The 12,315-nt window shown below is 48.7% G+C and overlaps 1 protein-coding gene across 1 annotated transcript; it reads left to right on the top strand.

The window, feature by feature from the left end:
* The first annotated feature begins 2,265 nt into the window (after window positions 1-2,265).
* Window positions 2,266-11,354, top strand: tab2 (TGF-beta activated kinase 1 (MAP3K7) binding protein 2). The gene is made up of 6 exons (XM_068753584.1): window positions 2,266-2,367; window positions 2,601-4,305; window positions 5,978-6,138; window positions 8,668-8,758; window positions 9,247-9,342; window positions 9,978-11,354. The coding sequence occupies exons 1-6, from the start codon at window positions 2,266-2,268 to the stop codon at window positions 10,115-10,117; spliced, it is 2,295 nt and encodes a 764-aa protein (XP_068609685.1). The 3' UTR covers window positions 10,118-11,354.
* The last annotated feature ends 961 nt before the right edge of the window (window positions 11,355-12,315 follow it).

Genomic DNA, 12,315 nt, shown 5'->3' with positions numbered 1-12,315 from the left:
ACGTTTAACAGTCAGGCATTAATCTAAATAGATTGTTTCAGTATTATAGAATGAAAACAAAGATCAGAACCTGTTTTCAGAACTAAATAAAAATATATAGTAGGTACAGTAAACGTTTTCCTGTTAATAATGTTAAGGCGTGCAGGCCGAGGAAAGAGCCGCTTGGAGTGCAGAAGAACAAATATTCTACTCGTGCTGTCTTTAGCCTCTCATGCTGCTTTATTGGATAGCTTAGCACAGCGGAACGGCAGCGGCTACATGTATCAACAGGAAGAAAGGAAACCCAAAAGGGACGTGACGTTTATGCTCCTACAAAATAAAAGCCTCTTTACACGGAGAATAAGAGCGCTATTAAACAAACGCTTAACAAATAAACATGATAGCTTTTAGAAATAACGAATTTAATTTTAATGATCAACCTACGAGGTTGAAAACATGAGAAATGATTAATAGCGACTCGTGCGTATTTCACAGTTCCTCTGACCGCGCCCCTTCGTCTTGCGCCGTTTCAAGGCGCGTTCAAGTGCAAAAAAAAATCGGAAATTGCACTAAAAAACTCTGTGAAGCAGCGAAGTTGCGGAAAATGAACCGCATTATATCGAGGGACTACTGTACTGGAGAAACGTTGAGGAATGTCACACAGTCCAGGTGTTTTCATATCATAACATTTAGTTCCGCCCACCTTGATAGTAGTTTCCCTCTTTTATTTGTTGCTTACGTTCCCCGACTTGAACTGGATCTAAAGCCAGTTTTTACATTTTCAGTTTTGGCTCTCTGGACTGGATTCACTTTTCTATTTGGAGATTTTAAATAAGCTATATACTAATTAAGGTGAACTTCATAACACATGTTGTGAGTACTTTCTTGCACTATATGGTTGCACATGTTGAAATATTCAAGAGATTCAAACAACAAACAATACAAAGCCAAATAAAAACATTGTAAGCTTAGAATATTCAGTAAAGATTATGTCTTTAATGTCCTGCAGCCCATAAAAGGTATTCGGTAGAGCCTCGGATGTGATGTTGCTCACAGAGGCAATCATTTATCCTCTGGTGTGATCACTATCAGTGATCTGTAAGTGTCAGCCGGCTTGTTCCTACAGTCTTCCTATGCGCTGGGCTGAATGGCACGGAGCGGAATGTCAAACTGGTGCGTGGACAGACACAAGTTGTGGTTATCTCGCTCTTAGAGTTTGTAGCGTCTCATGACTCTGGTTCGACTCCTCTTTTACCATAATAGGCTAATGAATGGAGACGGGATCCTTTACACCAAGGACGTGTGCCAGATAGAATCCTTGTTTCGAGCTTTTTAAAACCTGGGTCCAAGGAGTGAATGAGAGAAAAGGAAACTGCAAGTCAAGCTCCTTGAGCCAAGTTACACAGCGGCTGGTCGTAAAAGGCGAGCGGCAGCGCTGGCCGGTTTCCAGGTACGAGTATAACCGACGCACAGAATGGGTCGGATGTGGGTCGGATGCAGCCCGGCACAGACCGTCCAGCCACTCGCTCTCCTCATCAGCCTAAACCAGCAGCAAGAAGGTCCGAAATGTTGGTTTTCACCCAAAACCAATGATTGATTGTGTCCAATACACGCTAAAACAATAACTGAATTCTGAGGTGTTTTAAATCCTTTCAGCAGATCGTTTCTAATGCCCCGACCAAAGGAGGGCTTCCATCGTGTGCACGTCTCGGGGTCTGTGCACGCCGTGTAGGGCATCTAAAGGAAATGGTTCTTTCTATTAATGTGTTGAGCCTGATATATGATGTTTATGGTGCGATATTTGCATTTCATATGCATCATGGAGCAGTGAGTAGTGCGACTTTAGTATTTTGCATTTGAATCTAAGAATTAATTTGTCCTAAATAGTGTATGAGTTTGTATTCAGATCGGGGGGGGCGCTTGCTGCGGTTTCCTTCCTTCTGAAATGAATCCCGTCCGTTGTCATTGACGATGTCTGACATTCGGTTTGAGAGCTCCTGGTTTATAACCAAGTAACCTAAATATCTAAAGGACGTTGTCTGAAGTGGAGATTCAGCCTCTTGGGCCTTCTGCAATGACATTTCTCCAGCTCTAATTACTGCGAGCTAATCCCGTTCCATCGATTGGGCCTTTGTGCTACTTTGGTTTTTGCATAAATAGTTTTGTCAGATTTGTTTGTTTCTTTCTTTCAATCCAGAAGATGTTCAAGATGAAGGTGGTTTGCTGCCACGCTTGATGCCCCCGAGCCCTGAACTGAACACGCGGTCCTGACCCGGCAACATACGAATGGCCCAGAGAAGCCACCAGATTGACATTCAGGTTTTGCATGACCTGCGCCAGAAGTTCCCTGAAGTGCCAGAGGGGGTCGTCTCCCAGTGCGTTCTGCAGGTGAGTTCAAGCCGAACACCAGTAACACCAGTAACACCAGTAACGGTGCTCGCTGCAAATGAAAGCCCATCTGCCCTTCTGGAGAGCAGGCGGTCAGAGACGGGTATTATTTTGGTTGCTACATGTGGAACCTGCAGCTCCATGAACGTCTTTGGTTCATCCTGTGATTCCGAACCACAGATATGCTAATTAGACCGACTGTCGGCGTGTTGTTTTTTCTTTCCTTCCTTCAGAATAACAACAACTTGGACGCTTGCTGTGAGTACCTGTCCCAGGTCAGTCCGGGCTACCTGTACAGTGAAGGAGGAAGCCTCAGCTTTTCTGGCGAGCCCACCTTCACCAGGCTCCGTAATCACATGACCCAGCTGAACCTGGGCCTGCAGTCTCAGCATGTGCATGTGGCCCCGGCTCGGGACGGCCTGAGAATGAACGGCAGCCGGGCTCTGGCCCACAGCCTGAGCGACGGGCCCCTCCAGACGGGCCAGGCCCCCAACAGTGACTTCTTTCAGCAGGAGCCCCAGTCAGCCCCGGCGCAGGTGCCCGCCAGCCTCAATGTCTTTGGTGTGATGGAGCCCGCACGTAAGCCGCAGCCTCCCCAGCACCTGGGACTCTACCCTCTGGGTGTCAAAGGAACCAATATGGGGGCCCAGCAGATGCCCCGCTTCAACCCCATTACCGTGACGCTCGCTCCTAATATCCAAACAGGCCGCAACACCCCCACGTCTTTGCACATACACGGGGGTCCCCAGTCGGGCCTCGGCAGTCCGCAGGGTAACTCCATCTACATCCGGCCCTACGTTAGTCAGTCTGGTACGAGCCGGCAGAACCAGCACCAGCACCAGGGGAGCAGGGCCCAGTACAGCCCCACCTCCCAGCCCCAACAGCAGATCTACCAGATCTCACACCCCTCCTCCCTGTCCGGGCCCTGGGCCGGCCCTCAGCACGCCTCCCCACATACCTCGCAGCATCAGGCCCAGGGCCACCAGACCTCGCACGTCTACCTGCCCATCAGCTCCCCCACAAACCCCCAGGCGCCCTCTTTCCTTCCCACTGGAAGCCAAGCCTCTTCCTCCGGGGTGTCCTCGTTCTCTTCTTCCTCCTCCTCCTCCTCCTCCGCCATGCCCACCCCCCTTTCTACCATCAGTCAGTACAACATTCAGAACATCTCCACCGGGCCACGGAAAAACCAGATCGAGATCAAACTTGAATCTCCTCAGAGGAGCAACTCCACAACGACAACCGCTGTCCTGCGGACAAGCAGCGCGTCCCGGTCCTCCTCCTCCTCCTCCTGCCCCTCCTCCTCCTCCTCCTCTTCCTCTTCCACCGGGGTGGCTCCCGTCCCCACCGCCCCGCTCTCCATCGGCGGCCCGGGTCTGAGCCGCAGCCAGCCCACTGTTTACATCTCTGCCAGCCCCCCCACTGCTGCTACGGCGCCCTCAGAGGACGCCATCGTGGCCTCCGCCGGCTCGCGCTCCCAACCAAAGTTTTACATTTCTGCCAATGCCTCCAGTGATGACGGTGGGGGTAGAAACCCCCCCACCGTCTACATCTCAGCCAACCCTCCCTTGCAGGGGCCCTCAGGGACCAGGAACATGGGGGGGCAGGTGAGCATGGGACCTGCCTACATCCACCACCATCCTCCTAAATCTCGTGCTTCTGTGGGAGGAGTCACGGCGTCTTCCCCGCGGGTGGTGGTGACCCAGCCCAACACCAAATACACTTTCAAAATCACAGTGTCCCCCAATAAGCCGCCAGCGGTGTCCCCCGGAGTCGTGTCCCCTACGTTTGAGCCCAACAACCTCCTCAGCCTGCCCTCCGACCACCACTTTGTGGAGCCGGACCCCCTCCACCTCTCGGACCCGCTGTCGCCACACAGGGAGAGCCCCGGCGAGCTTCGCCGACTCAGCGTGGGGTCTGACGACGCAGCGTACACACAAGGTGAGCGGCGCCGAGCTTCGATGAGAAACGCGCGGAGCAGCCGTTCAGAAAGCAGTCATCCATTCATCCATTCACAGTGAATGGCTGAAACTCCCCTCACTAATCATCGCTGCTGTTCTACCGTGCTTTATTTTTTACTCCGCCGGCAGCCCAGGGTTTAAATGTTTTTCCACTCCGCCCGGCCGACGGTGTCGTTTTACTCCTCGGGATCCTCGAGGCTAGAATGTGATGGTAGCTCAAAGTCTGAGGCAGGTGAAACCCATTCAGCGATGGCGGCAGCGCGGCTCCTCCCCGCTAAACGCCGCCTTTGCTCTGACGACCCCCGAGACGGGCCGGTTCCGTCGCGCGGCCGTTTCCTTTTTTGGGCTCGAGTCAGCGGCCGTGGCGCCGTCACATCAGACACGCGGCGTCTGCTGCTGACCCCCGTCGGCCCGCTAACCAGCGCCTCGCTTCCACCCCGTATCGGATGAAGAGTCTGTTTTACCTGAATATTCATTAAATACAGATAGGATGGAGAAGAAATGTCGTCAACTCTCGTGAAAGGAGAACATTTCTGCTTTAGAAAAGCGGAAAATGTCTTAAAATAATTTGTCCGTCGACTCGTTCCAGGTGTTTTTGAACCAAAGTGACTTTTTCTTTTTAATTGATTAAAGCCACGTCTCCGGGATGTGCTGACATCAGCAGTTATTCTCTGATTAAACTGTGACGGATGAATCAGGGCTTTAAACTGTCTCATAATAAACAGCCTGACAATTGATTAGAGGTTCTCCGGGGGGATGATTAGATTAGATTTAAGAGATTAAATAATGAAATAATAAATTCTATATAAAATAAAGACCTAAAGACGGTGATAAAGCATCTGTAACATTTGTTCCAATCATTAAATAAGAGAAATAATCTGTCATCCAAAATTACATCAGATTATTGCAGATGACAAAATGTAGTGTAGGAATCGGAATGTCTTGTTTATTTAACGGTAAGGATTCCGTGTTGTTCTGCATCTATTTGTCACCTCAGCTTAATTCGGTGCGTAGTTTAGTGAAATATTCTGAAGTGGTGCCAAAGTCTTCCAGCTTGATGGTTGTAGGAAAGCATGCAGCTTCCAGTGCGTGTGCACCCAGGTGTTCCGTGTTCAGGCTGTAGGATGATCCTCGGGGCTATCGTGAGCAGGTTCAGGAAAGGAACCTGTCCCAACACCAACACTGAAGGTTCTCCTGGAAGACGTTCCTGTAGTTAAGTGGAATGTTGTGCGTTTGTGTGTAGCAGCGGAGGGACTTGTTTCTCATTGAATGTGTGTGTGTGCAGGAGGTGTTCCAGCTTGTCAACGGACGGCAGAAGCATCATGAATTATGGGTAACGTGCTGCAGCGGCTTGAGCGCAGTCATGAGATTGGGTTAGAATTTGCCTGCAGCGTTTCTTCAGCGAAGACGATTCTGGTATCTTTGTGTTCTGATAGCCGGGGGGGGGGAACGTTGCAGCTAGTGAAATGATCGCTCCTTATTAAAAACGTCCAGCACAGAGAAGACCTGCCGATGGGTCAGTACGGCACCGTAGATCTCCTCCAAGGTCTCATCTGTAGTCTTTAGTCGTCGGTGGCTATTCTCATCAACCAGCTGCAGTTACCAGCGAACATCTGCTGACTCGTCCTGGTCTGTGTCTCTGTGTTGTCCAGCGTTGTTGGTCCATCAGAAGGCCCGCATGGACAGGCTGTGGCATGAGCTGGAGCTAAAGAAGAAGAAGCTGGAGAAGCTAAAAGAGGAAGTTAACGAGATGGAGAACGACCTGACCCGAAGACGGCTGGAGAGGTCCAACTCGGCCTCCCAGACTCCTTCCGTAAGTTCACTTCTTTGTGTAAATGGACGTTTTACTGTGAATGCAGATCATGTCTCCTCCCCCAAGGTGGTCGTGACATGACCTTTGTCTGATGCCGTGCCTCAATAATGTTGGTCTTTTGCTTTCATTCGACGCTCACATAAATGTCAGCAGACGGTGGAGGATATCAGACCAGGTAAACGGTGCTCTGTCTCCAAAGAGCACATCTATGAGGCATCGTAGAGTGTTCAAATCCATTCCTAAGACTCGAGGAATCTCCTGATGCAGCATGTCCCTATCGTAAAACAACATGGAAGAGGCTGGAGAAAGCTATTTTGAACCGTGTCCAGGGAGCTCTGAGAGAGAAAACAGAACTGTGCTTGTTGATTTCCTGTGGCCCTGCCTGGAGGGGCCGCGTCACCCCCAGAGCTGCAGGAGCTTCCCCGGCAGTCAGAGTCACTGATATAAACCCAGGACAGTCTCGCTGCGCTTTAAACCTGCAGGATGAGTCGCCTCTGAAGCATGGACACAAGCGCGTGGATGAAAGTGACTCAAAGTGAGACCCTTCTGTTGGATTTGGATTTACAGTATTTTCCAGACTATATTTTATATATATATATATATATAATACTCCGGAGTATTAGTCAATAAATGCGTCACGAAGAAGAAAAAAAAACATTACGTCGCACTTCTTTAATTTATTTTGTACAACAATCGAAAACGAAACACATTAACATACCGGACACCTAGTCAGCTAGTTGTGTATGCTATGTGTAGCATACGCAGGTAGTTTGTGTATGCTACACGTATCATACGCAGGTAGTTTGTGTATGCTACACGTATCATACGCAGGTAGTTTGTTGTGTATGCTACACGTAGCATACGCAGGTAGTTTGTTGTGTATGCTACACGTATCATACGCACACAGTTTGTTGTGTATGCTACACGTAGCATACGCAGGTAGTTTGTTGTGTATGCTACACGTAGCATACGCAGGTAGTTTGTTGTGTATGCTACACGTAGCATACGCAGGTAGTTTGTTGTGTATGCTACACGTAGCATACGCAGGTAGTTTGTTGTGTATGCTACACGTATCATACGCAGGTAGTTTGTTGTGTATGCTACACGTATCATACGCAGGTAGTTTGTTGTGTATGCTACACGTAGCATACGCACACAGTTTGTTGTGTATGCTACACGTATCATACGCAGGTAGTTTGTTGTGTATGCTACACGTATCATACGCAGGTAGTTTGTTGTGTATGCTACACGTATCATACGCAGGTAGTTTGTTGTGTATGCTACACGTATCATACGCAGGTAGTTTGTTGTGTATGCTACACGTAGCATACGCAGGTAGTTTGTTGTGTATGCTACACGTAGCATACGCAGGTAGTTTGTTGTGTATGCTACACGTATCATACGCAGGTAGTTTGTTGTGTATGCTACACGTAGCATACGCAGGTAGTTTGTTGTGTATGCTACACGTAGCATACGCAGGTAGTTTGTTGTGTATGCTACACGTATCATACGCAGGTAGTTTGTTGTGTATGCTACACGTATCATACGCAGGTAGTTTGTTGTGTATGCTACACGTAGCATACGCACACAGTTTGTTGTGTATGCTACACGTATCATACGCAGGTAGTTTGTTGTGTATGCTACACGTATCATACGCAGGTAGTTTGTTGTGTATGCTACACGTATCATACGCAGGTAGTTTGTTGTGTATGCTACACGTAGCATACGCACACAGTTTGTTGTGTATGCTACACGTATCATACGCAGGTAGTTTGTTGTGTATGCTACACGTATCATACGCAGGTAGTTTGTTGTGTATGCTACACGTATCATACGCACACAGTTTGTTGTGTATGCTACACGTATCATACGCACACAGTTTGTTGTGTATGCTACACGTATCATACGCAGGTAGTTTGTTGTGTATGCTACACGTATCATACGCACACAGTTTGTTGTGTATGCTACACGTATCATACGCAGGTAGTTTGTTGTGTATGCTACACGTATCATACGCACACAGTTTGTTGTGTATGCTACACGTAGCATGGCCGATGATTGAGGTTATGGTCTGTCTCCGTTGTCATAGCGAGGCGTCTGAGCCAGTTTGACGATGAAATGAAGGATAACTTTACTGTTCTCCTGCCGTACCGCCCTCAGAAATTAGGCCTGTCTTTTTCCTTCTGCCAGCATGTGATTATTATCTAACATAGAAAATGGATTTTCCAGAGTCTGGGTCTGGCAGAGGGTCAGCTCTGGGCCACCGAGCTGCCAGGCCTGCGGTCCACTGACTAAACGCAGTGAATGTTGTCCTTTCCTATTTGTTTCCTGCGCAGCGTCGTGTTTGTGTTGGGTTTGCAGCTGTGAGTTTGTTGAAACCTGCTGCTGAGATTCCTGTTGAGTCGGCCGTTTCTGTCGTCTGTTCCGGCTTGAGTCAGCAGAGGCGAGCGTGACTGCTGGCGGGCTCCCCGGCGCCGTGCAGCAGCTGATGTCTCGCGCTAGCCCACTCATCCTTCCTGTCTCTTTCAGATTGAGGAAATGAAGCAGCTGCGATGCAAAAACCGGTTACTGCAAATCGACATCGACTGCCTCACCAAAGAAATCGATCTCCTTCAAAGAGGTATGATCGGTTTGTCTCGTCACAGTTTCTTTGCGTGGGGGTGGGGCATGATGATGGAGGGGGTCAGACGTGGTGCATCCTCTGAACACATGCAGTCAGGTTGCTGCCATTGTCCTCTTGGCTACCAGCGCTTCCTGTATTGCATCCTGTTGCTGGTTGCTACGGTGATTTATTGGCCCCCTGGCAGCGCTCCGCTGCTGTCCAGGGTCGGGCCGCTGAACCGCTGGTTAGCGCAGCTATCTGGTCACAACTTCGCTTGAACCGACCAGTAGATGGGGCCGGCTGACCCAGCCTCGGGGCTCGGTGCCCGTTTACTGTCTATTAGAGATGATGGATGATTACTTTACATCGCAGGCAGTGTGACGGGGTGTGTTCAGTAGAGTAAGAGCATACAGTATACACACACAGTGTACATTTACTCCTAGCGTTGTGAGTATTCCAGATTTGCAGTAAACCTGTGCTTCTGTTCTCTTTGCATCCGTTTACAGGACCACACTTTAATCCCAGTGCAATTCATAATTTTTATGACAACATTGGATTTCTTGGTCCTGTCCCGCCCAAACCCAAAGGTACTTCGTCTATCGGTAAGTTCAGGTTGCACCTCGACGACTGGGAGCTTCTAATTCCCTGCTTGTACTTGTACATGTACTGCATGTAATGAATATTGCTATTATCGTGGATTAATAATACTTCTTCCCATCAGCTCCTTCTGCCTGATTATTATGTATATCTATCCATGTCCAGGAGCAGCTTACCCCGTTAGACAGGAGGAAACAGCTTTGTGGTTTTGTGGTTTTGTTGTTTACAAGGTGCGTTCTGTTCACACTGAGGCTGAGAGGAGGGTCTTTGTGCAGGTGCCGTGCAGCTCCATGCATTCATTATATATATATATTATCTAGCTGGCTTAGCTAGCCAGCGGCAACGAGCCCCAGAGCGAAATGTAGACGTCGCTGTTATCAATATATCTGACATATAACAGCCGTAAAATACGACAGGGAAGTAACGGAAGTAACGGAAGTCCTTTCCTTCCGTCTCGCTGCACGCAGCACAGGCCGTCTCGTCCTCTCCGGGGTGCAGACATTCTTTCTTCTTCTCTGAATTAGGGGCTGACTGCTTGTGAAACCTCAGATCTTCACACACGGACACTGGATGCGCTGGTCTTTGGTCGTTATGGAAACCTGCCCTGACCTCCTTCTGCTTCTCCTTCTGCTTCTCTCAGACTCGGGCAGTAAGATCACGAAGCCCGCCGCAGACCAGGAGGAGGACGAGGGGACGCAGTGGAACTGCAACGCCTGCACTTTCCTCAACCATCCCGCCCTCAACCGCTGTGAAGAGTGCGAGTTCCCGCGGCACTTCTGAGCCAGTGAGGCGGCGCGCGCCTCCCGAGAATAGAAAAGCGCCCCCTTCCTTCCTCTTCCTGTTCAGACTCCACCGCGTGGCCCGTTCCCGCCGCTCTTCTTCCCCTCCCTCCCCCGAGGTTGGTAGATTGCGCTCCGCTCCGCCCGAGCGCCGGCGGACAGTGTTTACAGCGTGAGTTTTTGCCGGTTGGATGATACCTCACCTTAGAGACTCGGATCCGGTGGGATCACGGCCCCTCCTCCTGCTCTATGGGTGACACCAGGAAAACCTCGCTGCTCCCACTTACCAGTATTACAAGTGTGGCCCCGCAGTGTGACGGCACGCACACACACACACGCACACACACACACAAACACACAAACACACACAGGTGCCAATGTGCCTTTTGCTGGTTGAATGATTTAGTTTTTCTTCGTCGGCTCTCCGCCTGAAGGGAAAACTGCCAGACGAATCATGGACTTTAAAGTTTGTGTGCTGTTTCTAGAGGATGTGGAGGGGGGGGGGGACTCAAACATGCCTCTCGTGCTCCTCCAGTACCCCCCCCCCTTCTGTCTCTAGAGTCAGTATTCTGATAAGTTAATGAGAAACTACGTTGCATGCTTTGTGTACACCGAGGCACAAACTCCTTGAGCATTTTACTGTACATACTTGTAGAATGTGCCTTAAAAGCCTTCTTCCTCACACTATGAATCATTTGTATTTCCTGTAAGTATAGCTTTATAGACTTTTAACTTGTTGTCTAGTTTTGTTTCCCTCTATCAAACGAACGCTTTGTACTTGATTTCTGTGAGAGTTGAAGCCTTGCAGAAGGAGAGGAGCAGTAAAGCCCCTCGCAGTCATCATGAAGCTACACCTGCCCCGCCTGTGTACGAGCTGCAGATGCAGCTAAGTGGAAAGCAATGGAGGAGTCTCTCCCCCCCCCCCCCTCTCTCTATAGGACCCCAAATATGCCGGGACTGTCGGGGTAAAGATGGGGTCAGAAATCCAAATTATAAAGTGGCGTGTTCTATCTGACAACTGGAATGTAGGTTTAGTGTTTCGGGACGGCTACGCCTCAGTGCAAAGAGACACTCGTCTTCCAGTCCCATCAGGATGTTACAGCAGATCCTGGAACAGCTGATTGGTTCAAACGTTTCCGTGTCGTTGGGTTCTCGAGAGCTATCAAAGTGAATATATTTCTATGATGTAGAAACGATCACGTGGGTCCCATGCCTTATAAAACCTGTTTAAAGCAGAACGCGTCGACAACATGGCTGTTCACTTTGTGTACTCGTGTGTTTTATTTGGCTCCTGTTATCCTCTGAAGTTTCATTGATGGGGGGGTTTTCTAAAGTTGGCTTATTGTCATTAGCGTGAAACCTCAGAGCTGTTCAACTTGTCGATAATCACACCTGAATGCCTTTTTAAAGCCTAAATTTAGACTCTTTAACCCATTTAAGTGTAGATGAATTATTGGCTCTTAAGCACTTACACCATACTTTTACTTCTTCCCCCCCCCCCCCAAAAAATAAATAAATCAACTTTACCTGCACCTTGGTGTGAAGAGGCAGTTTAATCATGTTATTAAATGGAGAAATAATTGGACTAAAGTGTTTTATTTTAGCTGTGCAAACTATAACAGATAAGTTATTTGTAACAAATAATTCAAAAAGAAAATCTATTCTGAACGTTTTTGTTTGTGATACATTTCTGTCCACTAGGTGGCAGAAAAGCCAAACAGGGCAGGCAGGCTTGGACCAAGGGTAGGACACAGTGACGTGCGGTGAGGTTCATGTCTGGTGAGGCACAGTCAGATTTACAAATAAATGAACCTACAGCTTATTCATCATTTGATTGGCAACATTTAACGTGTTTTGTTTAAAAATTCGTGCCAGCATTTTTTACATATTGTTACAAACCTGGCTCATCAGTTTATGACAAAAAGGGGAGACCACACAGAATCTGCGTATTTACAAGAGATTTAATGAAATTATTCAACTCTGCGTATCAGTGTGCGTGCAGCGTTGAATGTGTGTGGATGCGTGTGTTGATCAGTTAAAGTTTAACTGATGTTTAACTGTTAAACACATGTTCTGAGACGTGTCTGCGTGTGTGTGTCCAGCTGGGGCTGCGCTGAGAGAGAGAGAGAACGGAACGGAATGGCAGAGATATGCCAGCGATGGAGGAAAAGCTGGGCTTCATTTGACAGCTTATGTTCT

The sequence above is a fragment of the Brachionichthys hirsutus genome, chromosome 20 (assembly GCF_040956055.1).
Source record: "Brachionichthys hirsutus isolate HB-005 chromosome 20, CSIRO-AGI_Bhir_v1, whole genome shotgun sequence".
Taxonomy (NCBI): domain Eukaryota; kingdom Metazoa; phylum Chordata; class Actinopteri; order Lophiiformes; family Brachionichthyidae; genus Brachionichthys; species Brachionichthys hirsutus.
The sequence above is the reverse complement of the archived record's forward strand: the minus strand, read 5'-3'. Positions and strand labels throughout refer to the sequence as shown.

Excerpts from the sequence above, each read along its gene's own strand:
- tab2 (XM_068753584.1), top strand. The coding sequence starts at position 2,266 with ATGGCCCAGAGAAGCCACCAGATTGACATTCAGGTTTTGCATGACCTG. Across the intron at positions 2,368-2,600 it reads TCTCCCAGTGCGTTCTGCAG|AATAACAACAACTTGGACGC; the intron begins GTGAGTTCAAGC and ends TCCTTCCTTCAG. Across the intron at positions 9,343-9,977 it reads CAAAGGTACTTCGTCTATCG|ACTCGGGCAGTAAGATCACG; the intron begins GTAAGTTCAGGT and ends TGCTTCTCTCAG.